Below are 26,924 nucleotides of genomic sequence, written 5' to 3'. Positions count from 1 at the left end.
ACCCAGCAACCCATCCTTGGGGTAGACTGCCCCTGCAGTGGGAGGCTCCAGTGAGCCCAGAGCCATGGCTCCCACTCTTTGTGGGCACCCAGCACCCATCCTTGGGGTAGACTGCCCCTGCAGAGGGAGGCTCCAATGATCCCAGAGCCGTGGCCCCCACTCTTCCTCCGTGGGCACCCAGCACCCATCCTTGGGGTAGACTGCCCCTGCAGAGGGAGGCTCCACTGAGCCCAGAGCCGTGGCTCTCACTCTTCCTCCGTGGGCACCCAGCACCCATCCTTGGGTAGACTGCCCCTGCAGAGGGAGGCTCCAGTGAGCCCAGAGCCGTGGCTCCCACTCTTCGTGGGCACCCAGCACCCATCCTTGGGGTAGACTCCCTGCAGAGGGAGGCTCCACTGAGCCCAGAGCCGTGGCTCCCACTCTTCCTCCGTGGGCACCCAGCACCCATCCTTGGGTAGACTGCCCCTACAGAGGGAGGCTCCAGTGAGCCCAGAGCCGTGGCTCCCACTCTTCTTCCGTGGGCACCCAGCACCCATCCTTGGGGTAGACTGTCCCTGCAGAGGGAGGCTCCACTGAGCCCAGAGCCATGGCTCCCACTCAGTCCTCCACGGGCGTCCAGCAACCAGCTTCCCTGCAGGGGTAGACTGCCCCTGCAGAGCGAGGCTCCACCGTGCTGCAGCCTTGCCGCGCCCCAGGAGCAGCCGGCCGGGCGCCCCCCCTCCGGGGCGGGGACGGGCGGGCTGCAGCCCTGCCCAGCTGGAAGATGGCGCGTCCGTCGGCGCTGCTGCTGCTGGAGCTGGCCGTGCAGGCTGCAGCCTTCCTGTGCGGGGTCATCTCCGCCTCCGCCCTCACCGTCACCCAGGTAAGGCCCCCTGGCCAGCCCCCTCCCCAGAAACGCAGCCCGGCGAGAGTGCCCCTGAGCATACGCCGAGTGTCTTCAGGAGAGTGCGCCCAGTGCGCTTCCCCTGAAGCCCGTGCGCGCCAGGGGACGGCTGGAGTCGCTGGAGAGGGCTCCTGAGCACGTGCAGAGGGCAGCTGTGCCCCACTATAGGCGCGGGCCTCTCACTCACTCCCACTCACTCACTTTGGGGGCGCCCGTCTTTGCAAAACGGGGTGCTTTTCTTCATGAACTCTCAACATGGAGAGAAGGACTTCCAGCACGGAGGGTGTGGCTCGCCCCTGCTGGCTCCTCCAGGGTAAACATTCACACGCGACTCCTCACTGCTGGCCCCAGCAGCTCCCCTTCCAACCCTCCTCACTCAGGGGCTGGTGCCCAGCAGTTTTGTGCTGGCCCACCAAGGCTCTAGTCCTCATGACTGCATTGCAGAATGGAAGCAAGGAACCAGGCACAGCTATCATTCCAGCACCTGGAACAGACAGTGGCCCGCCACAACTTTGGAACCAGCTGTGCCGCAGGGGCTGCAGCCTTTTTGAGAGCACCTCCCCCAGTCTAAACTAGGGGGTCCAGAATCCCCCCCCCCCTTAGGCTGACATATCCAGCCTTTCATTGCCTGGGAAGCTGGAAAGTTCCAGCTGAGCATGGCCACCAATGGGCAGAGCTTGGCACCTCTCACAGTCCAAACCCCCTAGCAGGTCTACTGAGAAGTGAGACCCTCGAGGCTTCCTCCCAGGTAAGAGCGGCTCGGATTGCAGCCTTCAAGCAGGGCAACAGCAGAACTTGTGATGAGTTTGTTGCGGCCGTTTGTTGCGGTTTCCCTTCCAAGATGGCTTGCTGTGCTACGCGCAGAAATAAAACGAGCCCTTTGGGCTGCAGGGCATTTTAGTAGTCTTAAAAACCATGTCAGAAAAGCAGGCATGCAAGACACTCCCTGCCGCCGCTTGGCCGCTCCAGGCTTCTTCTGAGCGCATGGCTGTGTCATGTGAGCATCAGGGCTGCGCATGATGTTCGTCAGCAGCCGTTGACATTTCCTTCACTGCAGAACCACACAGAGACTTCCTTCCCCTTTGTGTGGGAGCACTTTCTCCCCGGACTGTGTGTCTAACTGTGCGTGAAGAGTCCCGAGGGGACACCCCCTTCTTTTCCTCCTGTGGGAAGTCCATCAGGGCCGACCTTAGGAGCTGCGAGGCCCTATTGGAAACATTTTTTGTAGGGCGCACCATGTTCACAGCCAAGGTCTATGAAACCTTAGAGAAATAGTCTCGAACAAATTCCAGCACAATCCTAGACACATCTACTTAGAAGTAAATCCCATTGTGTTCAATCAGGCTTACTCCCAGGAAAAAGTGCATAGGATCACAGTCTGTCTGTGGAAAGCAATCAAAACATACACTTAAAAGTTAATAGTTAACTTTTGAGTTAACTAATAGTGAGTTAATGGACTGCATGGATCTAAGCACATTTTAATATAGAATTGTATACAAGACAATTGTAGATGACCAGGGCACAGGTATGGAACTCAGTTGGAAGCAACTGGTCTACAGACAGCCCTGCAGCCCATTGCAGTAGAATCAGGTCTTCCTGAGTGCAACCTCCAGATTTTAGTGTTGGGGCTGGGAAGAGCATAGGTAATTTGCAGCCCTGGTCTACTGGGATCTCTTTGGGGTTAAATTGGAGAGGTGTCGCTCCCCTCCCCCCCCATTAAGAAACAGCACTTTCTCATTGCTGGCCCAGGCAAGGAGATGAAACTGCCATATTTTGATCTTGTGCCAGAGATATTTTTTCTCCTGACACCAAAATTATCACCAGGAACGATCTCCCATTTTTTTTTTTTTTTAAAAAAGGCCAACTGACTTTTCTAACACTAGGCTGGGTGTGTTTGTGTGTTTCCAACAATGCCCTTGCAAACTCTGAATTGATTAAATCAGAAAGGGCAGGGCAGAGAATTAAAGGGAAAAACGGGGATGGGCTTCTGACTGAGAGGAAAAAAAAAGATTTGACCAATTGACTATGTTGATGAGACAATTGTCCTTTTTTTAGTGTTTGTTTTTCTAGAATGACAACAAAAAGATACTTTCAACATCCAATATTTCATTTTTTCCCCACTTTTTATACTGTGATGGAGGGGAAGTAATGGGCACAAGGACATCTTGGCACTGGGAGATTTTCTACACCCTCCTAGGGGCCCTTGGAGCGCCTTGCCCTTCTACTCTATCCCAGAGGCCCTTCTACCCCATATGAACTCCGAGTGCCCCTGGCAGACCCCTGCCTTTCTTTCTTCCAAAATGGCTTGCTGTGCCATCAACAAAATAGAACCAACCAGTTGATGAGCTTGAAGCCGTAGGGCGTTTTAGAAGCCTAGAAGACACCATAACATCCTAGAGGTGTATATGAAATCGCTACACACCAACCTTGAAAGGTGGGCTTACTTGGAACAGCACAAACATCACGACAGTATCTGTGGATATCCTTCAGAAGGCCCTGATATTCAACAGACCAAATCCAACCACTGACATCTGGTGGGCTGCATATATATAAATGTATTATATATACATAATATGGTTGGTCTTGGCAGACGTGCAGCCTCACTCACCCTCTCTCTTTCCCAGGGGAAGTTTGGGGGGCACTGCATCCTATACGGGGCAGTGCTTTACAACGGGACGCTGAGTTTCAGCAGCACCAGCCACGTCTCCACCTGCTACTTCGTTTCAGCCATCTCTATGCTGGCCGCCGTCCTCTCTTTCTCAGCCCTGCTCTACGGAATCTACAGTTGTTGTGTTGGCGAAGGACAGTCGTGAGTTGGGACGCTGGAGGCCAGACTGGAGGGAGGGTATCAGTGGGGGGTGGGTGGCATTAGTTGCAGGGCCCAGTTGGAAACATGCTTGGTGGGATCCCAAGTTCACACTTTTACCTTAGGCAAGGGGCTCAGTTGGCTTTAAGCCGGCCCTGCTGGATGGCTTCTTCTTGATGGCTTCTGCCTCCCCCTACAGGGAACGCATGTGGCTCAAAGGATCCTTGGCTCTCTCTGGCAGCGTCCTCTTCTTCTTGCTCATCTCGGCTTGCATCCTTCGGGTTGGGATGGATGCGCTCTGTTCCTCCATCCTGAAAGCCGTAGCCGCCATCAGGTAGGTGGTTGCCATAAGGAGATGGGTTGGGTTGGCCAGATCGAGCCCTGGCTGAATGCCCACCTGACAAGGTTGACTGCTGTGCTCTCACTACCAGTGCAGCAGTAATGTCCAGTGTGGCAGGGGGGGGAGGCAGGCGTCATGGTGTTTGCACTGAGTAGCAAACAGGGAGGTTTAGCCGATTAACTCGTCTCACTTGCCTCTTGTGCAGCTGTCAAGAAGCTCAGCACCGATCCTGGGTCCGTCCGTATGACGCCAAGAAATTCTACGACAACCTGTACACTGCAGAGGTGAGTAACGGTTACATTTGGGTTGAGTGAGTCCATTCTGCTTGCACCCAGTTCTTTGGCATCCCTGAACTGGGCCAGCCATGAAAAGGCTGCAGGGCCTCCCCCAGCCCTGTTGAAAAGCGATGATGTATGGAGGGATAGAGTGGATAGAGGGATGCTCTTTTCCCTCTCACACAACACCAGAACCGGGGGACAGCCGCCAAAATTATGCGGCAGGAGAGCTCAGAGAAAAGAATTTTTTGACCCAGCGTGTCATTAATCTGTGGAACTCCAGGCCACAGGACATGTTGATGGCATCTGAAGGCCTAAATGCCTTGAAAAGAGGATTCCAGGCAGGTCAGAAAGGGGATGGAGAAGAATCCATCACAGATGATAAGCCACATGGGCAAATGCAACTCCTGGTTTTGGAAGTAGGTCATCTCTGAATGGCAGGTGCAATGGAGTGGCACCAGGGTGCTGAGATCTTGTGGTCCTGTGTGCTCCCTGAGGCATCTGGTCGGGCCACTGTGAGATACAGGAAGCTGGAATAGATGACCCCTGGGCCTGATCCAGCAGGGCTCTTCTGATGTTCTTACGTTAACTCTTCTTGCTTTCCTCTTCCAGGCAGCTGCTTGGGTGAATTTTTTCTTCTGGTGCTTGATTTTGCTCCTCCTGGTCAGAGAGTGTGTTGGTGGAGTCCCCTCCCAACCTCTCTGGGGTAGCGGTTCTGCACGGACTAATGAGACAACGCCTATTTTGGGGGATGGAAGACCAGAGCCTTGATGAGGTGGAGAAAAACACCCCAGCCCAGTGCACTCTGCTTCCATACGAGGGGCAGTTCTGGAGCCTTCCAGTCCCAGCAGCAACACGAGGAAAGGGGCTCCTTCTCCATGAGGACCAAATCTTCCAAGAGCCATTTGCCTTGGACAAACACTTTTGCAAAGGAGGATCCTGTAGTTGTTGGAATGATCTCCCATGGTGCCTTGGGAGGTAGCCGCCCCTCCAACCCCATTTGTAGTCAGCGATGCGAAGTCTGGGAAACATTCCCAAATTTGGGGGATTTTCTCAATAGTTTTGGGGGAAAAAAAGTGAGAACTTGGGATTTTTTTTTCATACAAAATCGGAATTTTTCTATGAAGCCTCAGTGCAGCAATTCTCAGCTGATGTACCGTGGCACACTGGTGTGCCATGAGAGGTCCACAGGTGTGTCGCGGGAATTTGGAGCGCAGTAGTTGAAAATAGCTGAAAAACTACTCTGGGTTCTGTGGCTCTGTTTCTAGGGCACCTCTTCGTAGAGGCGAATTGTCTGTCCCTGTTCCTCTTCCAGCAGAGTCAGAGGAAGAAGAGGTACAGACAACTCATTGCTACAGACAGTGCCCTAAAAACAGAGCCGCAGAACTGGGATGTGACAGCGCAAGAGGAGAAAACCATAGAAGTCAGTGTGCCTTGAGAAGAAAAACACTGAAAATGGCTGCCTTGGAGCCCAATCCTGTGCCTGTCTACTCAGAAGTAAGTCCCATTATGGTCAATGAAACTTACTCCCAGGAAAGTGTGGATAGGATTGCAGCCTCAGTGTATCATTTTTTACACTAAATGATTAGATGACCAGCACGTAACTGGTGCTGATAATCTGCAGTTTTGTCAGCCCTTGCCTGGGAAATAGATACTATCTGAAGCAAATTGCAGGTTCTTATGAGATTTTTCCTCTGATGTTCTGACCGCATTATTTTGTTCATTGGATATTGTTTGTGTTTGTGAACTGCTCCACCTGTGTCTTTTTTGCTTACCGTTTGTTCATGTTCTAAAGATCAAACCAAACAATGTATTTTGACGTGGAATAAATTTTGAAAGATATTGAAAGATGTATTTAGAAGTCTTGCGTGTCTAAATATGCATGCAAGTTATATATTAATACACACAATTTCATGCCCTCCCCCCCAAATTTCTAGTGCCTTTGGCAGAAGTTCGCAAACTGTGTGTGTTGTGGCACACTCACGGAGGTGCTGGCACCACAATCTTGACTGGGCCGAGATCTCACGAGATTTTGTGCAATCTCAGGGGAATGCTGACGGCTGTCTTGTTCTGCTGTGACGGATGTCAGCTGACCCCCAAGAATCACTTTCACCCTGCTTCAGCCCCAAGTGTTACTCATAGAAATAATTTCAACCAATTTAATTCTGACAGAGTGCTTTTGATTCAGGGGGGAAAAAAAAAAACCCAAACCTGCTGCTAGTGCAGTGGGAGGAGCACTTGGTGAACATACCCTGAAAGCAGTCCAGAGACCCCACTGTAGGCAGGCAACCAACTCCCTTTTATCCACCCTTCTCTTGCACTTCTGTTTATCAAGCTTTAAACGTGGCACAGGGAAGACAGCCCATGGGCCTAACACACTGACCTTGGGCGCTCCACTCCTGTTACAGGACCTCTCCACTGGAAACAAAGGAGACAGCTGTCAAAAAAGCTATTTTATTATATAAAATTATACATTACAAAATAAGTACTGGACTTTATAGCACTCAGTGGAAGAGAAGGCTGCCAAATGTATGAAACTCATTTAGGTAACCTCTGGGCTGGGAAACCAGCCTTGCAAACCTGGAGAGGACAGCTCCCAGAGGAGGAAGTCAACCAGGACAGGATGCTCCGAAAACCAGCACGGGGAGACGGGGGTCATCCCATCCAGGCCCACAGATGGGTCTTTTCAGGGCTAGCTCGAACCGAAGGAGCTTCCACCCTGTTTTCCCTTTTCTAGAAAGCAGCTGTTAAGTCTAGCGAGCAAGAACGGAACTTGAGACACTGGCATACAAAAACTTCATTAATACTATTGCGTAAACAAGGATGTGTGTGTGTGTGTATCTTATATATAATTTTTAAGACCAGACCAACTTCGTATTTCAGGTATCCAAAGGGCAAGGCACCAAGACTGAAGGATCACTGCCTTTGCTTGAGCTTTGAGACAAAAGACAAAGCTAGTTTCCACCTGTCTTCTGCTACCCTGTTTCCCAAGGGGGAGGGAGAATGGGGCTCCCATGACAGGAGGCCTCCGTAAATGGGACAGGGTCTCTCATTCTGGTCTTTCAAAGCAGAATTCGAGGACCGACAAGATGACTGAGAACCAGTCGACTTGGGTCACTGGAGAGTCAGTTCTCAACTTCAGAACTGACATCCCAGACTGATGTAAAATCCTGGACGCAAGGAGCATATTAGCTGTCATGGACTAAGAACAGTGGGTGCCCAGTATTGATGGGAGATCTGTTTCACGACACCACATGGATACTGAAATCGCAGGGAGGGGCAATCAGCAAACCCGAAATGCCTTTCAGACGTGTCCAGAGGTCTTCTGAGGCACAGAGAGGTCACACACAGCCTCCTTGTCCCTCAGAAGACCTCCCAGACACGACAGGACAGCACACCCTGTTATACCCAGAGGTCCTCTGCAGATATTCAAAGCCGTGGATGCTGATCCCATGGTCCACTGTACCAAGAAGATTTAGAGTCCACCCCTAGGGACGGAGGGGCCACCTTAGCTCAAGAGCTGAAGAACTAGCCTTGAGCTCCTCTCAGTTCTGCCAGTAAAGTCCTACTGCCACAGCCACCAGCCCATGACTATGAGGAAAAATAATCTCTCTGTTGCTGCTGTTGGGTCAGGAGAGCACTCCTGCTTTGCACCCACATCCAAATTGGGGGGGGGGGCAACATCTGAAAGCAGTGTGCGTGTCAGCCTACACAAAAAAGTGGAGCTCCTCCATGCAGCCGCACATGTTGCCATATACACTGAGTTGAGCGCCCATCTGACCAGGTGGACCCCTCAAAACTCAGCACCAGTGGCACCCAGAGGGGCAGGTGGGAGTCCAGTGCAGGGTTTTGTCCCAGGGCCTTCAACAACCTGGCACTGACACAACCATCCTCCCAGCGCAGCACCCCTTAGCTCTCAGGCTGCCGGACACAAATCTTCTCTTTCAGGCTTTATTTGCTCATCCTCCCTTGATCACTTGCAACTTCCTGTATATATATATTTATACACACACACATACACACAGTCAATATTGCTACTTAAGAGTCCTGCTCCTGTTTTCAGCCTCTTTTTATAAAAAGTGCATATGAAAGTATGGACCCTAAGAATCACTGTGTTCCTACAACCCACCCACCCCCAAAGCTGCTTTTCCCCTCCAGCTGCACAATTATAAACACTCCCTTTAGTGTTGCTGTCCTGTACTGACATTATTTGTGACAGGAAAGTGTGTTTTGCTACAGGGGCTCTGCCAAGGCCGTTCCCAAGACACAGTTGGTCAGCAAGGCTGAAGGTAATGCTAGATGTGTGTTCAGAACCGTGGTCTGTGGTGGGTTTATGGACACGGTGGCTAATGCAAACCACGCGAGCAGAAGCTGGGATCCGGGTGTGAGCCCTTCAACATCACCAGTTCTACAGTGTGCTCCATCCCAGCGCTCTTAGGAAAAATCAAACACAATTCTAACAATAAAATACTCTGCAGTAGTCTCGCGTCCCTCTTTAGTGCTTAAGGCACCTTCAAACTAAAAAAACGTTCAAGACTAGTTTCCAAACCTTTTAGCATTGGAACCTACCTAAAATTAGGTCTCGCTTTACCAGCTGCTCAAGCCTCTGTGGCTATAACGGTGATTGGGCAGCAATTGTCTCCCCAAGTAGCAGCTTATTTAACCCTTGATGCACAGAGCCTAACCTGCCCTGTCAGTTTCGCAACCTGTGGGCCAGGGACCCACAATTTGGGAACCACTGTTCTAGACTCATCGGGAAGACAGGGCTGGCACAGGGAAGAGGAAAACACAATGCAGAGGTTTGTCGGCCACCGAACACCTTTGAAATGTGTCAGTTCCTAGCTACCCATTCATCCTGTGTTTACAAGAGGTGAGGCAGGCCAGAATGCAAGAGGCAAGGAGCCTGCCATTAAACTCAACTGCAAAAAAGAATTGCATCCTCTCTAGAGCCAGATCTCCCTTAAACACCCTTGCCTGGAAGTTTGGGCCCAGAGATGCCCTCTAAACACAAGTCACCAGTGAGCGAACAGGGTAGGCTGTAGGAGAGAAGCAGCAAAGCGGTGGCATCATGTAACGGAACACCTCCGCTTCTGTAGCTTGAAGGTATCAGGTATCCTCAAGCTTAGTTCTCACACTGAGGGGAATTTTGTAGACACACCTGGTGGAACAAAATGACACGAACACCACAGCCGTAACAGACTAAATCAGAGTGCTAGGAAAATGCAGAGGATGATAGAAAGGAGTGTTCTAAGTGCTGTGCTTTTCAGGTGAACTAAGGAAGAGGAACAATACCAAACCATGTGCATTACAAAAATACATCTCTCCAACATTATGCTATGCACGGTATATATGGCAAAAACTGGCATTCTAAAAAGACTACATGTCCACTTAATACTGTCCGCTGTACAGGACCTGGATAGAAATGAGGTCTAACCCAGAGTCTATTAAACACTGAAAAAGCTACGTTAAAATGTGCTCTGTAACAAGTCATCTCTAGCCAAGAGAGAAAGAGAGAGAGAGATAAGAGATCAAGTATAAAATCTCTACAGAAGCTTTTACATGAAGATGCTTTTAAAATGTGCAAAAACGGGCCACGATCCCTAAAAAGACCACGACAGCTGCGCACTCTTAACGTAACGCTTTTGGATTAGAGCCGGAACGAAATTCGGAACTCGCAGGGAATCTGGCAAAACTTCAAAATCCCGATTTTGAAATGCTTGCTTTGCTGCCTGGCTGGAAAAGCAACCAATTTATTATTACTATTATTATTTTTAATCCGAGACAACGAAAGTTGTTTCGCTTGCCAGACCGAATCGCTACCTACGACTGAACAAATGAAATTCAACTGCAAGTGGGAACAGAATGCCAGAAACGGCTGAAATTTGGGAAGAGAACTGGGAGAATTTGGCTCTTACGCCCCCTTAAAATCTGTACGCTCTAAATTTGATCTTTTGAGTAGGATAGCTGTGGGGGGAGGGAGAAGGCAGGCAGAAGAGCCCCCTTAGCAGTTGGAAGAGTGCATGTTCCCCAGTTGGCCGGCAGCTAACATCAAGATGTCTTTCTTCTCCTTGTGGAATCGCAGCTCCTTTCCCGCCAGCCGGGCTTCATCCAGCTCCCGGTCAGTGGAGGCCAGTTCCCTGGAGAGGGCACCTGGAATGTTCTGCTCCCGGCTAACCCAGTCCATGGCCATCTGGTTCCGGATGTCGTCGTCCAGGGCACGGTGAGAGTAGTGAGCCAACACCTCCTGGCAGAGGACGGAGAGAGACCTGCAGGTGAGCCTTTGGGCAACAAGGTCAGTGCCTTGCAAATGCCAAGGCAGCGGAGCAGAGCGAACCAGCTGATGAAAAACGCCTCGTGGCAAATGGGAAAACCAGGGCATGTCTTAAGAAACCAAGCAAGGTCGGGAGGGACATATATGGACATACCTAGACAACAGCAAGTTGGGAATGCAGCTATACAGGTGCGCCCCCCCCGTGGATTCAGGAGAACCCCCCCCAGACACGATTCTGTTTACAGACACATAGGTTTATATAGGATAGCACCTATATAAATTACAATCCCCTGCGCCCAGTACCTCTGTTTTTCTTTACTAGCAGAGGAAGAGCAGATTTTCTTTCTTAACCGTGCTGACAAGCGAGAGATGCTCCTGTGCATTTCCCTGCCAGGTCTCAGCTCCATGTCAGTCTGGCAGGACCCATTGTGGGCTACTCCCTACGCACACAGGAAAGGCCTGAAGGTCACATCTTACCTGTCGCGAGCACTGCCTCTCACGCATGGCCTTGAGGCTGCCGTTCCAGTGCAGCAGCTGGAAGACGGTCATCAGCTCCTGCCAAAGAAAAGCATGCGTTTATTATTTCATTTTCCACATTTTTATATCGTCCTTTCTCCAAGGAGCTCAGAGCGGGGCATGCGGTTCCTCTCCTCCTTTTGTCCTAACACACCCTGCAGGGTAGGCAAGTCTGAGAAAGCGTGACTGGCCAGTCTTGGGAAATGCGCAGGCACCTGTGAATGGGCTGGAAAGGCAATCGGACTGCTTTGCTTTCTGTTGCTGTGTGTGCCTCAGTGCTACACCCGAGCCTCGAGTTGCTCAAGCACCCGAAGGTTAAGCATCAGCAAAGCCACACAGCGCAGTGTGGTTTGTGCCAAGAACAGCCGGTAAAAACCCATAAAACAAAAGTGCAGGCCGTGGAGCCACTCTGTATAAACAGGGCTGCTTAATGTAAATGCTGCCCTGCCAAGCTACTGGACTGCGATCACTGGTGGGAGACAAACCAAAGGAGCACCAGGGAAGCCTCTTGGCAGCAGACAAAGAGACTGCCGGTGAAAAGCAACCTGGCTCTGTTCCAGGCCCTGACAGTGGAACGGGGCCCTGTTCCCTCATCCAAATTCTTCTCTAGTCAATGGGTTGCCAGCGCAGCATCACCAGCGAAGACCTCCCACTCGCAACCATCTGAGAAGCAACCTTCCCATCCTGTGTGCAGGGGTTTTAACTGCTCTACAGGTCTGAAAGATCTGAGAGGCACAGGAGATGGCAGGAACCACCCCTGCAGCATTTCAGCAAAGCTCTAAACAAGAGTCTCTGCTGAGCCAGAGGAAATAAATACCAAGCATAAACCCTTGAATTTGTCACGCACAGAGTTTGCAGCCGGCCAGAACCCCTCCAAGATCTCTCTTCAGGCCGCTGCTAGTTGAATCCAACATGTTTCAAGTTTTAACTCTTCACATGCCTATTTTATAAGGGCTGCATCATAGAGACAGAGATGTGGAGTTTAACTCAGCCTAACCCTCTGCTGATGTGGAAAAACAATGCTGCGGTTTTAAACAGCTTGCTTGTCTTCCCCCTCGACCCTGCAATTTGTCCCAATAAAGAACTTTTCGCTCCGCAAAACAAAGCAGCCCGATTATGCTGGGATGTCTCAACAAAAGTGGCAGACTACACCAGGACAAGGCTAAAACACTTCATCAAATTAGGAAAAGTACCTGGAATTCCAACATCGACTTCCCTTTGTTGGACTCCAGCATGAAGCGGAAAGCACCAATTCCCGTGCTTGGATTGTCAGCTTCTTCTCTGTTGCCCTACAGGAAAGACAAGTGTCGATGATGGGCACACGCAGCCTCTGGTTCTAGAGTAGGCTGTCTCTCAATGCCAGGTGCAAGGGAGTGGTACCAGGGTATAGGGATCATGTGGTCTTGAGTGCTCCCTGAGGCAACTGTTGGGCCACTGTACAATACAGGAAGCTGGATGGGCCTTTGGCCTGGTCCAGTGGACCTATTCCAACGCTCTTATGGGCATTCTGCCTTCTCCTAAGAGTGCCTCTGCTTCTGAAGTGCTGCAGTCCCAAAACACACACTGCTGTGGGCTTGCAACTCTACAGGCCTTCCACGCAGATTGCCGAAAGTACAAACGGCAGACTAACCAAAACGTAAAGAGGAAAAGATGTGGGCTCTGCAGGACTGGGTTGTGGAGAAGGGAGCACAGCAAGGGAGTCTAACTATTTTCATTCCAAGAGTTGCTAGAAAACCTTCTATAAGGGCTTCCAGATGCAGAGGATGCCCTTTCCAAAGGCCCAGAGGGCCTTCCAACCACTTGGCCGTACCAACTCCAGCCACAGGACTTCAGAGGCACTTACATTGAAAGACGCCAACGCCTCCGAGACACTTTTCTCAATAAACTCATCGGTGATTCTCCGGGACGGGTGCTCATTAAAGACTGAATTCATCAGTGCAATTTTGGCCGCGCTCCTTCTGGCTTCGGCTTTGGTGGGGCAAAACTGGGGAGGGGAAAAGAGGCCAGGCGTTAGCACAGAAATCCGAGGGCCGAGATCAGTTGAATCCCAGATATTCTCCGGTTACCCCTCACCCAATAACTGTGACGCTAAGTGAGCACCGCTTAATTGCCCCTCTGACATCCGGAAGTCATTAGGAATGGGTTTTTAAACACTAGTGACTTCAACCATCCAGAATGCAAGACTTTCACAGGCAGCTAAAGTCAGCACATGTGCCTGAGAGGAGGAAATGCCACAGCTGGAACTGTCAACAAAATTCATGAGGCTAAAACCAAGATCTCACCATTCTATCCTAAACACCCAACGCTGCAGGGGATGGACAGAGTGGATAGGGAGATGCTCTTTACACTCTCACATAATACCAGAACCAGGGGACAGCCACTAAAATTGAGTGTTGGGAGAGTTAGAACAGACAACAGAAAATATTTCTTTACTCAGCGTGTGGTCGGTCTGTGGAACTCCTTGCCACAGGATGTGGTGACGGCAACTGGCCTGGACGCCTTTAAAAGGGGATTGGACAAGTTTCTAGAGGAAAAATCCATTAAGGGGTAAAAGCCATGAGGTGTATGCGCAACCTCCTGATTTTAGAAATGGGCTATGTCAGAAGGCCAGATGCAAGGGAGGGCAGCAGGATGAGATCTCTTGTTATCTGGTGTTCCCTGGGGCATTTGGTGGGCCGCTGTGAGATACAGGAAGCTGGACTAGATGGGCCTATGGCCTGATCCAGTGGGGTGTTCTTATGTTCTTAACTACAATTCCCAGGAAGCCTTGCAGGTCTCTTGTTATCTGGTGTGCTCCCTGGGGCATTTGGTGGGCCGCTGTGAGATGCAGGAAGCTGGACTAGATGGGCCTATGGCCTGATCCAGTGGGGCTGTTCTTATGTTCTTCCGATGGGAAGTGGTTCAGAAACTAGGGCTGCTTCTCTGGAACAGCGTTAAGCCAGCACCCTGCAGGACTTACAAAGGTCTTTATCCTTTTGATGTGCAGAATGAAGGCTCTTAAGTCAGACTTCCAAGCAAAACTACCAGTGCGGCTGAGCCTCGTGACAAGACACCACTAAACTTGGGCACCTCGCCCCTGGCACCTACAACATTTCCCTTAAGCCAGAACCATCTTGAGAAATAAAATTATATTTATCCTGGGTGAAAGCTGAGGTGCGTTTGTACTATCTGCCTCCAATTTATAGCCTCAACAGGCTCTAGAAGCAGCTTCCAAAGATTCCTGTTGCAAAGTCAGAACAGAAATAACCATGTCCACAAAGTTCCTTGCTTCTACACCCCTGAGCTTCTTTGGTGCTCCCTCCCACCTTTGGCAAGATGTGCTAGGCAAAATCTCCCACTGAGGACCTCCAAGAGTGGGGCTGAGCAGCTAAAATTAACTCAGTCTGATTATCCACATCTTTGCTCGTACAGCCATTACAAAAAATTACCAAAATTATTCCATGTTATTAATTTGGGTGGGATGAAAGGAAGTAACTGTGATTTGGGATAGTGAGCCAATAGGGTTGTCTCCCATGTCTGGTTACATTTACAAGGTTATCTAGGTACCAGCTGTCGAATAGGGGCTACGTCTGCGGTCACAGGACAAAGGAAAGCATGCTATTGTCATGGCTGCTTCACAGAAGACACCTGAATACAACTTAAGCGTCTTTTCATCCACTCTACCAGATGACAGAGCTATAAAGGGATTAAGGCAAAAGGTAATCCCAATGTCTAGCCAAGAATTTCTGACCTGAAAACTGCCAAAGCAGCTCCCCCCAGGCAGGGTGACGTAGCAGATGTAAGGGGGGCTGTTGGACGGGACCATCTCATACACCACTAGAGCACCGTTCTTCAAGTCCGCGCCGCGCGACTGCTTCATCTGCCAGAACTCCTGAAGAGCTTCCACAACATTGACTGAAAACAGAGAAGGAGAGGCAGTTGCATGTCAGAATACTGAGAAGGAGCCAAGTTTTTATTTTCAGACCAGAAGCAGCAATGATCCGCTTGTAATTTCTTCCCCCTAGATACAAGTGGAACTGTACAGGTTCAATCAGTTGCCAGCAGGTTCCCCTCCACACAGCCAGCAAGCCCAAATCTAGGGTCCCAGGAGCTCAGCACCCTCAGGACACAAGCCCAGAGTTGGAAGAAAACAAAGCCTAGCTGGACAAATGTTGAATATTGAGCATTTCAAGCTGACACATAGTCTCTGAAAAAACTAACCTTGAGGCACAAAGAAATTCAGGCTATGCCAACAGCACCCATTCCCCCCTAAAATGAGTCACCAACATCAGCAAAACACAAGGATTTTTTAATTTTGAGCACCATTCTGAAGCATGGCTGCTGAACGTGGGTGGGCGAAGATAATGGTAGCCTATATGACCTGCCCTGGAATTCCAGCAAGGAGCAACGTTACACAAGCCTCAGTAAACAATCCGAGATGAAAAACCTGAACTAAAATGTACACAAACATACATTAGAGACAGCAGAAGACTTATTCAAGGATGTCTCAGAAACTTCACAGAAGATTTATCTGGGCTAGCAAGTGAAAAGATAATTTTTAGAAGCTTTTTACAAATTAGGACCATGTATGTATTGGGGGATTTGGACAAACTCTGGAAGTTAGTTGCGGGGGGGGACTGGCGTCATGAGGACTCGGACACGACTTGAACAACAATATATGGGAGAAGTTTCATACACAAACTTCGAGACTCTGGGACAGATGTCATAAACAAGATGGAAACGTCTTTCTATAATGTCAGATAGTTAAACATCTAAAACGAGGCTCAGGGTGGCCACAGAACAAGATGCTGACTTTTGAGGGGTAACCATTTTAGTCTGCAGTAGGAGCCACAGGGCCCCTTCAAGATCAACACATTTATTGATGCTTCTGTTTATGTGACAATAAATGGCTTCTGTGCCTTAATAGTACCACGAGACTCGGTTCCGATAAGACAGGGCAGTTATACGACTTACTAAAATTCTTTCAGAGATTTCCAAGGCAAGCTGTTATCAGAGAGTTGCTAGCTGGGCTGTTTTCCATCTTTGTGGCTTCCTTCTCCTGCTTCACCCAGCGACCGCCCCGGCTGCAATTCAAGATTCACAGGGAACCACAGAAAATCTATGTGGTTCTTCAATCAGGCTGTATGGTACACCCATAAATGCATGGAATGTGAATACGGGCAAGCAAAATTCCCTCGTGTTAATGCAAAACATGCATGGTGTGCTGAAAGGGGTGTAGACCCAGAGCCTACGGTCGCTAATCACAAAGCATCTGAACCCCTGTAGCACAATCATGCACAGGTATGCCAACTGCATGTTAATCCCACACAAGACACTGGCATCACAGAATAGTATGTACAGGGCTACAACCAAACAAGATGACAGTCTCCCCAAGGCCTGCAAATGCCTGTTTGTTCAGACCCGGCCATTATTTGCTTCTAGGTAACAGCTCCACATTCCTCCCCCCCCCCCCTTGATAAACAGTTACTTTATTTACCAAAAAGCTAGAGCCTTCAAAAGTCACAACAAGATTAGCTCACTGTCAAAAAAGTAGCCAACGTGGGCCGGTTTCATGTCTGAAAGCAGCCAAAAGGACACTCTGCAGCCCTCAAAGTGGGCAACGGCATTCCATTTTCAGCCCAGACCTGTTTATACACACTGCCCCCTTTGTGCAGCCAGGCCCTGTGTGTGCAGAAGCAGCACCAGGTCAGGTGGTAGCCAAGCATTCTTACACAGCCACGCTCCTCAACTGAAATTAGGACTTTCCAAGAAAACGGAAAATCTGCATCAGTGGCCCAAGAAAAACAAACTGATCATTTTGGCTAAAATATTTTTTAAAAGAGCTTAAGGCAAATGTGCTATATTGAAATTGCAACAATGCCTGTTCTTAGGAAAAACAAGGACTCCAGTGCATTTTGATTTAAAATTCAAGTTCTAACCAACACTTTTTGTTTTAGAACCAAATTACTCTCATAATACACAAGACCCAATACTTAGGATTTTGCAATAAACAGAGCATCAGTATTTAAGGTGACAAGCATATTGTCAGCATCCTTCAGTCTCGGAAGACTATGGTATCACGCTCTGAATGGTGGTTCTGGAACAGAGTGTCCTCTCCAGTGCGCGAAGCCTGGGTAAAGTAGGTAAGGAGGATAGGCTGTTACCCATGCAGCAAATCCCCCCTCTCCACGTCGCTGAAATGGTCCAATGGAAAGGCAGAGGCCAATACGGTTGGTTCCAGCGGCGTCGCAGGAGTTGCAGAACGTGACTGTGTTCAGCCATGAACTGCCTCAGGGACTCCGGCTCCGGATTTTGCCTCGAGGTTGACTCCTGAAGCCTTTTCCATAACTGGATGTAGCCACAAGGCAGTGGAGGTTTGGGGTCAGAGTTTTCCTTCTCTCAGATGAGCTGCCTTCCCAGGCTGACGAGTTCCATTTACCCGGTGGCTGTTTAGTCGCCTCTTACGACAAGTACAGCCAAACTGAGGGCCTATTCTTATCCCCAGCCCCCAGGGGAAACAAGCATATAGTAAACAATTCCCCCCCCCCAAGCTATCCATTCATGAATCCACTAGCTCAGAGGGTTTGGGGACAGGAAAAAGGACTCAACCTTGTGCTTGCTAAGGGTCAGAATTTCTGTACTTCTTGAGAACAGGCTGTGTTTACGTGACAGCTTGAAAGAAAAGACAGGCAAGACCATGTGTAGGGCTGCTTTGCTGCCCTCTAAAATCAACCTGTCATCTTGTCTGTTAAGAAAAGGCAGACCAGAACTTCTGCCCTACAAAAGGAAGCGGAAAAGGCAGCCTCAACGTCCCAAGCAAAAATAAAGTGATTATTTTGGCCCAGAAGCACCTCAGAATGCAAGCAAAGAGGCGTGCCGTGTCCAGGTTTCCATGAGGAGTTGGCCAAGCCTCACCTCCAAGTATGCGGACGCTGCACACGAGATAAAAGGTTTTAATGAAGAACAGCTTTCTAGAGGCCCCTGACTGGCCTTTGCAACACGATGGAAAAGCAGAGCTGGCCAAGGCCCTATGGAACTGAAGCAAGCTCAGTTACAGTGAGAGGATGGCAGTGATGCCTTGGGCAGGTAGGTCACTGCCACTGGGTCGCAGCCAGCTCTGGCAAAAGCGGGCTTTTGGTTATGCCATAACCGGTTATGGTTATGGCATGCTGAGAGTTTTCTGCCTGGAACACAGATGGCCTACCTCACTTTTACACACTTATACAAGGCTGTGTGCTGCCATGTTTTAAAAACTGAGAACCAGGCAGGCCTTCAGAATGGGGGGGGGGGTACCCATGTGCAGTATTTGCGGCAGCCGATTGTAGGAGAGGGGCTGAAACCGATTCAACAACAACAGGACAACCACAAAGGCAGAGAGAGCCAAACACACACTCCAACCTCAGGAAACCGAGTCGCTTTTCTCCACCAAACCAAACATTCCCAGTCCATCTCCTAACAGGACCAAACATTTATAAAACCCAGTTTCCTGCTTGGGGGGGGGGGAGGAAAAGAGAGCATCACAAATAACCTTCTCCACTGTTTGTAAAGCCTCCCCCCCCCCACATTTTTTAGACCAAAGGCTTCCTCACAAAGTGGTCCATCTATGAAAAGTCTCCAGGCCCTGCTGGATCTGTAGGAATGGCTAAAGCTGCCAGAGCTCAATCCCCCCCCCCCCCACAACCCCCTAGCTGTTCCCCCACAGCAGCAGTTGTGGAGGCACAACCCAGCCAAGAGCTTCCTTACAGAGGAGGGCCTGGTTGGGGCAGCCAGATCAGAAATCACAGTAGTCTTAAGGCTGAAAGCTACAGCACAGCTATATAAGAATCTCACTTGGAGAATGTGAATGCTTTAACCCCTTTTTTGCCCGGCCCAAACGTGCACAAGTTTGATCCCTGTTGTGTATATGCAACGTTGGGCAACAGTGCTTTAAACCAGCATTTCCCAAACTGTGGGTCTGGACCCACTAGTGGGTTGCGACCCGATTGTTGGTAGGTCACGAAACTGACAAGCTGATAGCTGACAAGGAAAATGTATTGAGTCTTATGGAAAGTGAAATCGAGCTGCACATTAAGTGTTTACTCACAAGCAGGCAAAAGTGCCTTGGCTCTTACTGAAGTCCAGGTGAAGGGCCATCAGAATGGTCCCGATCCAATGTATGTGGTGCAAAACAAATGCTCTATCAGTCGTCGTCCCCTCCATAGGATAAAAACAACCTTGAGCAGCTGGTAAGGTGACCCGTTTTTTAGTCTCGTAAAGCAAGGCGGGTCGTGATAGAGTGTTGTTTCAGAAAGTGGGTCTCGGTGCTAGAAAGTTTGGGAACCACTACTTTAAAAGCATGAAGGGAGGAAAGAAATTACCATCCAGCCTTAACCAGTCAGAGCGACAGGCAGGCTCAGGTTCCAACCCAAGGTTGGAGACGTCTGCAGCCGGAGGCCACCGGCTGTGGTTGATCTCCATTGTTTATGGCCGCAGAGCACAAACTGCGCTCCCTACTTGTGCACGACAAGCGCATCTGACTTGCATATTAACGAGGAGAGCGCAAAGTGCTTCCACATGGCCTCAAAGGCTCCCAGAGAGACAACGCAGCCTGGTGCTCCGGTCCCACACTGCCTGCCAAGCCCCACCGCTCTGGGTGCGCCAGGCGGCGCTGGCAGGGCCCTGCCACCCTCTCCGGACTCCACCCGCCCCAGGGGGGGGGCGCCCTCTGCACATGCTCAGAGGATACAGGGTCCTGCCAGCATCCAACATCCCTGCCCCCAGGGAAGGCAATCTCTGCAGGAGTTCAGAGCCTGTTGACATTCCGCACCCCCTCTTCTCTAGCACGGGAGAGGCGGCCTCTGCACATGCCCAGAGGCCTGCCAAGATCCAACAGCCTCACTGCCAAGGAAGGCGCCCTCTGCACATGTTCAGAGGCCTGACATTCCACACACCCCTCTTCCCCAGCACAGGACCCCCTGTCCCTCTGCACATGCTCAGAGGCCTGCAGGTGCCTTACGCCTCCCTCCTCCCCAGCGCGGCAGGCGCCCTCTGCACACGCTCAGAGACCTGCAGGTGCCTTACACCCCCCCTGCTCCCCAGCACGGCAGGCGGCCTCTGCACATGCCCAGAGGCCTGCCAAGATCCAACAGCCTCACTGCCAAGGAAGGCGCCCTCTGCACATGTTCAGAGGCCTGACATTCCACACACCCCTCTTCCCCAGCACAGGACCCCCTGTCCCTCTGCACATGCTCAGAGGCCTGCAGGTGCCTTACGCCCCCCTCCTCCCCAGCACGGCAGGTGCCCTCTGCACACGCTCAGAGACCTGCAGGTGCCTTACACCCCCCCTGCTCCCCAGCACGGCAGGCGGCCTCTGCACATGCCCAGAGGCCTGCCAAGATCCAACAGCCTCACTGCCAAGGAAGGCGCCCTCTGCACATGTTCAGAGGCCTGACATTCCACACACCCCTCTTCCCCAGCACAGGACCCCCTGTCCCTCTGCACATGCTCAGAGGCCTGCAGGTGCCTTACGCCCCCCTCCTCCCCAGCACGGCAGGTGCCCTCTGCACACGCTCAGAGACCTGCAGGTGCCTTACACCCCCCTCCTCCCCAGCACGGCAGGCGCCCTCTGCACACGCTCAGAGGCCCGCAGGTGCCCGGGGCTCACCGCGGCCGTAGCCCTGCGTGTGCCGGGCGAAGCTCCTGACGACGGCTTCCACGGCCTCCCGCAGCACGGCGGGCGGCCCCCCCGCGGCCTGGGCCTGGGCGCCCCCCGCGGCGGGCAGCAGCAGGGGCGGCGGGGGGGGCGGGGGCGGGCCCAGGCCCAGGCCCAGCGGCAGGGGGGGCGGCGGGGGGGGCGGCGGCGGCGCCCCCGCGGTGACTCCGGGCCGCAGCGAGCGCAGCGTCCCCCCCGCGAGGCCCACGCCCGGCTGCAGCCGCTGCACGCGCAGCGCCTCCATCCTCCGCGCCGGCGGCGCCCGCACCACTGGCAGCCCGGCCCGGCCCGCGCCCGCCTGTCAGTCACCGCGCGGGGCGGCCCACGACCCGCCTCCCACACCCTCCAATCGGCGGCGCCGGCGCCGGCGCCTGCGCGGGGGCGGGCCTCCGGGCCCCGGCCAATGGGCTTCTCTCGGCTGAGGGGGCGTGGCGTGTCCCTCGGCGGCCGCCGTAGAGCTCCCGGAAGTGGCGGCTGGTGGAGGAGACGGGCAGCCGCGATGGACTCCTGGGTGCAGTTCAGCGCCCAGAGCCAGGCCAAGGAGCGGCTCTTCAGGTGCGTCCCGGGGGGGAGCAGTGGAGCCCGGCTGCCTAGAGCGGCCCTGGGGCTCCAGCCCGCCTCCTCAGCTCCACTTCCGGTCTGTCCCCTGGTCCTCCTCCACACTCCCAGTTTGCCCCCCATTCCCTCCCAGGCCAGGGGGTTCTCAGACTCCTTTAGCACCGGGACGCCCTTTGTGGAGTGACTGTTGGGAACCCACTTCGAGTGATGACATGAGCCTGGGAGTGAGGTCATGACCCTGAGTGATGTCATGAACCTGAGAGTGATGTCATGTTCAGAAGTGATGTCATGAGCCTGGCAGTGATGTCATGACCAGAAGTGAGGTCATGAGTGATGTCATAAACCTGGGTGCACACACTGCAGAGCTTTCTCCTGCCTTCTCTGTGTCAAAACCGGACCACATGTTTTGGGACTCTGAAAAGGGGCCCTCTTTCTTTGGCCTCCCGGTGCATCCGGGCGAGGCTACTTTAGGCTCCTCAGGGAGGCTGCGCTCCCCGCCTGTCGCCCGCCGGCCCTTGCTTGTGATGCTCCTCTTCCCTTTGTTCCCAGGGCTGCCCAGTACGCCTGCACCCTGCTGGGCTACGCGCTGCAGAAGAACGGGGCCGGCCCTGATTTCATCGCCAGGATCAAGCAGCTGGAGGCTCACCTGAGTCTGGGGCGCAAATGTGAGTGCCGGGGGTTGGGTGGGGAGAAGGAGGGTCTGGTGGCGTGAGAGAGACACGCAAGTTTCATTGGTTTCCTTTAGGGCACAGGCTTAACCAAGTCTGCTCAGAAGTAAGTCCTGTTTTGTTCAATGGGGCTTACTCTCAGGAAAGTGTGTTTAGAATTGCAGCCTTAAACTGGCTTTTGTACTCCTTGCTGCCCTTTTGACTTTGCAAAATGCTTAATAGTGTCATTTATTGAAAACACTTTCATCGCAACTTTCCATGAAGTGGCCTCCCAGCTAAGCTTGTGTGAAACTGTTTAAAGCAACACAAGGATAAAATGCCGAACCCACATTTGGAAAGCGAGACAAGCTAAAATGAAAAGAGCAGCGAGATAAACAACAACTCAAAATAATTATATGCAGTTTCCGTTGTGAAATCCCAGGCAAGATGGGAGAATAGGACCGGTTTAACAAGATGCTGAGCAGATCTCCACACAGGTGCCAGGTGTTGGGGAAGGCTGCACAGAAAAGGCAGCCTTGTGGCTACCTGCCTCTCCACCAGAGACACCCAGGTTAGGTCGTCTGGTGGCAGCCTCTGCAAGCCAACAGGTTCACACTGTGAGAGAAGACAGTCCTTGTGTTTGTGGACCACGTGCACATCGAATCCGCAGCTCAGTTGCCATCAGCTGCACTCCTTCTCTTACTGTATTCCTTGCATGCTGCTGTGAAACCTGGAAGTGTTTCCAGTCTCAGTCTCATTTAGGGCAATGCAAAGTCTCATTTGGGGCAACGCAAAGCAGCTTGTGTTGGTGGCAGGTTGGGGAGAGGTGGTGGCGGCAGCAGACATGGGGTGAAAAGCAGCCTGGGTCTGTCGCCGTCATCCCTAGACCCCTCACAGTCTTCCACAGCCCACGTCAGCTGTCTGCATGGATGGGCCCACAGTGGCTTCAGCTATTGAAGCACCCCATACAGCCACCTAAATCTGCCTGGCCCCAGTATTGTCAATACAGCCTCAATGTAGTCCGCACAAGTTGGCAGCTTTTCAAGGCTCTTTTCCCATCCCTACAAAGAGATGCTGCTGGAGGTCAAACCAGGGACCTTTGACAGGCAAAGCTGGGTGGTCCCCCACCGAGTTAGAGCTCCATCCTTTCAGGGTGGGGTGGGTGACTTATCTGTCTTGCCCGGGCTCTCTTTCCAGTGTTCCGGCTGGGGAACTCAGCAGATGCCCTAGAAGCAGCCAAGCGGGCCATCCACCTCTCAGACAGGGTCCTCCGCTTATGTGTCACCGTGAGCCACCTGAATAGGGCCATGTACTTTGCCTGCGACAATGTCCTGTGGGCAGGGAAGTCGGGCCTCATCCCCCACATGGACCAGGAGAAGTGGAGCCAGCGGTCGTTCAGGTAAGTGCGCGCCCTGTGCTGGTCTCACGCCTCCTCACTCCAGGGTGTAGCAGTCGGCAGACTACTTTTGCTTCCTCCTTGGGTGAATTAAGGGGCCTTCTTTTCCCTTCGTGCTCTGTAGGTATTACCTCTTTGCACTGATCATGAACCTGACTCGGGACGCCTACGAGGTCCGGCTCCTGATGGAGCGCGAGGGCAGCGGGAAGTGCCAGAAAGGTGGCGGCGGAGACGACGGACGCACACTGTGGAAGGACGCCCGGCGCCAACAGCTGGCCCTGAGGCTGAAGCTGCAGCTGCACCTGTTGGGGCGCGTGCTGTGGAGCAACCCGCCTCTGCTCCTGGACCTGGTGAAAAACGCCTGTGACATTTTCATCCCCTTGGACAAGCTGGGCCTGTACAAGACCGGCCCGGGATTTGTGGGGCTCTGTGGCCTGACGTCCTCGGTCCTCTCCATCCTGGCCATTGTCTACCCCTGGCTGAAGCTGAAGCCTTGAGAGGCCAGCAAGTCGGAGTGGCCGGTTTTGGCAAAGGACTGCGTGGTCCGGTGCGGTACTTCCCCCTTCAGAATCTTCCACTGTGGGAGTCGGTATAGAGAACTAGTGGCTTGGTGGCCGGCCCGTAGCTGTTTGGGTGACTCCGCCTCCTGGGAATGCTGGTCTTTTGGCCTTTGTGAACCGCTCTGACATGGAGACAACCTGATCAAAATTCTTCTGACCATCTGAGCTGCAGTACCTTAACCCTTCTATTTACAGGTCCTGGAAATTTAAACTGTTCCCTGTGTATCTTTTTTTCCTTTCCATCCCACTAAACACAACCCTGTACCTGCTCATCTGCCTTGAAGTTGCCGTGGGCTGCTACCAGGGACCAGGCTTTCAACCACAGTGGGCACCACCTCTGTCGAAGAAGCTGGGGAGACGGTCAGAGCTAACCCTTGCCACGCCCAGCTCCTTCCCGGTTGGCCAGGAGAGCAAAGACAAGCGCTGTACTTGTCTGAAATCTTGCAGGCTGCTGGTGGCCAACCTCATTGCCCCAGCCGCCAAACAGGAAATGGTTGTCGAGCAGGCCCCTGTTACGTTCGGAGGCCTCCCTGACAGCCTGACCCTTAGTAAAAGATGCACATGTGTTCTGCTGGCGCACGTTTTGTGGCAGCGTTAGTACCCGGCATGCCAGCAGGAAAGCCGGAGTCTTCATCCATGCACCTGTAGCCATTGGGACTCTAACCAGACCAGGTAAGTCCAGTGCAGGGGTAGGGAAGGGGTGGAACAGGGAGGAGATGGGGCAGGAAGTGGGTGAATTGGGTCCAGGAAGATGATGGGATTGGTGGTGCCAGCATGTGCCATATCCTAACCCCCTTCCCAGGCCTGATTCGCCTGCACAGATCAACTCGGTCTTGTTCCAGCAATATCGGTGGTGCAAGTCTGAGTTGACCCATTGCAGCTGTTGGGGCTTACCCTGGTGCAAGGGAACAAATGTCCCCTTACCCCATGGGGACCTCCAGCAGCCAAAACTCCCCCTGTCAGCATAGCTGCAATCCCACATGGGAGTTCAGGTAGGATTGGGCTGTGAGTCTGGTTTAGAGAGGGGCAAATGGCCACAGAGTTGAGGGGGTGGACTTAAAGAATCGGCACTGGGACTCCACTGCTTCCTATTCACTGTGGTGGGAAGGGCCACCCTCTCCACCCCTAGTGTTCACAAGATACCGGGAGCTTCCTGACTATGCTTTGACCTACGCCATACGCTTGACTGTAAAAGTTCTGTCTGCCCATCACCCTTTTCTTTATTGACGGTAACCTTTGAAATCCCTCTGAGCCGACCTTCTGGAACGAAATCGAGTCAGTCCAGTAGATTTTTCTCTAATGATTGACTTGGGGAGGGGGAGCTGTTTGTGTTGCTTCTAAGCAGGGTTGCTGGTTTTTCTCAAGAGACAGTCGGCCTTGCAGCCCTGGGCCGGGGGAGTGGAGCGTTCCTCAGGTGCGTGGGAAAATCTGCATTCCCCCCCCCCCAATAAAGCTTTGTCCGTCTTTGCTTCCTGGTAAGGGCTGGGGAGGCCCAGTCCCTGAGAAGAGCTTCCTGGCGGAAGGGAGAATTTTGCAGTGCAGCTTCTCACCACCGCAGTGGAGGGGGCAGTGGTACCCGCAGCTGGTGGAATTCCCCATTCCACATAACCCTTCTACAGAAAAGTTTGGACTTCGCAGCTCCATACCTGTTTTTACCCTCGCAGAAGCTCTGTGCCTTAACAGTTACGCAACAGGCAGAAACTCAGCCTGTATATCGGTGCACCTGCCGCCTGGGGGAAAACTACACCAGTTGAATTCTGCCTGCTGCACCATTGCTAAAGGCTTAGGGCCTCGTGGCTGGTTTTTGCTGAGTTAGTCTAGACCCCATGCCTGAACGCTCCTCTGTACAAACAATCCATGCACCTAGAAAGCATGGCCAGGGGGGGAGAAGGCTGGGTTAGGACCTAACGTGCTAGCTTTCTGTGTGGAGCGAATGCAGGTGTTGACAGCTAGAGTGCTTAGCCTACGTTCAGGGGAGCTTCCTCACTGAGAGCCTGGTGGGGGAAGCTGCCACCTCTTGTCTGCATTTAACCTGCTGCTGTTCTCTCCCCCTTTCCTCTGTTGCTGTCGGACCACAGCACTCAGCCGCTTGAGGAGGGGGCTTCTGGCTCCTTGCAGCTGCCCATCTCTCCTCTGCAAGCTTTCATTCCCCCACCCCTCATTACTTGCCCAACCATCCACTGCTCATCTCTTAACCCGTCTTGGTCATTGCAACAACCTGAAGCCCTCCTTCACTTCTGAACAGGATCTGAGCCCCCTTAAGTCTTTGTAAATCTTCTCCAATAAACACGGTTTAAATAACACCAGCACGACCTGTGTCTTTCTTTCTTTCTTACTTTCTTTTTTGCCTGGGGTTATCTTGGAGTTGGTGGGACTTGAAAACACCCTTGCAAATAACACTGTTAACACAAAAATTGTTTGTTGAGTGTTTAATGCTTCTTATGCCAGTGGTCTTCAACATTTTTTGTGCCATGTTCTGGAGGAGGCAGGAGGTCTGGTCTAGAGGGTAGAGCCTCCATTTGCCTGAAGATAACATCCACAAGGTTGCCAGTTCGAGGCCACCGGCACCGTGCGGCCTTGAAGCAGCTGACAAGCTGAGCTGAGCGATTTCCATCTGCTCTGAGCGTGGGAGGATGGGGGCCAGATCAGAATGAAACATCTGAATTGTTGTGGCTCTTGAAAGATAGAGCCTTCTTTCAATGTAAAAATCCCTACGGGGATTTAAATTAGCCTGTCTATGTAAACCGCCTTGAATAAAGACCAAGAAAGGCGGTATATAAATACCTGTATTATTATTATTATTCTCCATTCATTTGCTCATCTTTCTTCCATTCTTCTAAAGGTGAAGAAATGGTCCCAATTCCTTTTTTTGGAGGGGAGGGCGGTCCAGTTTGTCACTTGGGTACTGACCCAGAGACTAGTACAGCTCACCAATGTATTTTTCACATTTTTGTACCGCCCCTCCTCCAAGAAGCTCAGGGTGGTGACAGTTCTTCCCCTCC

The 26,924-nt window shown here is 52.0% G+C and overlaps 3 protein-coding genes across 3 annotated transcripts; 2 read left to right on the top strand and 1 right to left on the bottom strand.

Moving 5' to 3' along the window:
- The first annotated feature begins 763 nt into the window (after window positions 1-763).
- TMEM179B (transmembrane protein 179B) lies at window positions 764-5,370 on the top strand. Its single transcript, XM_066610353.1, has 5 exons — window positions 764-862; window positions 3,508-3,692; window positions 3,889-4,023; window positions 4,235-4,313; window positions 4,917-5,370. The coding sequence occupies exons 1-5, from the start codon at window positions 764-766 to the stop codon at window positions 5,073-5,075; spliced, it is 657 nt and encodes a 218-aa protein (XP_066466450.1). The 3' UTR covers window positions 5,076-5,370.
- Window positions 5,371-6,742: 1,372 nt separating this feature from the next.
- LIX1L (limb and CNS expressed 1 like) lies at window positions 6,743-21,044 on the bottom strand. The gene is made up of 6 exons (XM_066610368.1): window positions 20,714-21,044; window positions 14,822-14,985; window positions 12,935-13,075; window positions 12,285-12,380; window positions 11,053-11,130; window positions 6,743-10,548 (listed from the first exon to the last, which is right to left on the bottom strand). Exons 1-6 carry the CDS (start codon window positions 21,003-21,005, stop codon window positions 10,306-10,308), a joined length of 1,014 nt encoding a protein of 337 aa, XP_066466465.1. The 5' UTR covers window positions 21,006-21,044; the 3' UTR covers window positions 6,743-10,305.
- Window positions 21,045-21,223: 179 nt separating this feature from the next.
- PEX11B (peroxisomal biogenesis factor 11 beta) lies at window positions 21,224-26,218 on the top strand. The gene is made up of 4 exons (XM_066610243.1): window positions 21,224-21,316; window positions 21,869-21,984; window positions 23,164-23,365; window positions 23,487-26,218. Exons 1-4 carry the CDS (start codon window positions 21,261-21,263, stop codon window positions 23,857-23,859), a joined length of 747 nt encoding a protein of 248 aa, XP_066466340.1. The 5' UTR covers window positions 21,224-21,260; the 3' UTR covers window positions 23,860-26,218.
- Window positions 26,219-26,924: the final 706 nt, after the last annotated feature.

Source organism: Tiliqua scincoides, chromosome 15, assembly GCF_035046505.1.
Source record: "Tiliqua scincoides isolate rTilSci1 chromosome 15, rTilSci1.hap2, whole genome shotgun sequence".
In the NCBI taxonomy this organism is placed as follows: domain Eukaryota; kingdom Metazoa; phylum Chordata; class Lepidosauria; order Squamata; family Scincidae; genus Tiliqua; species Tiliqua scincoides.
Note: the sequence above shows the minus strand (reverse complement) of the source record. Positions and strands in the feature narration are given on the sequence as shown.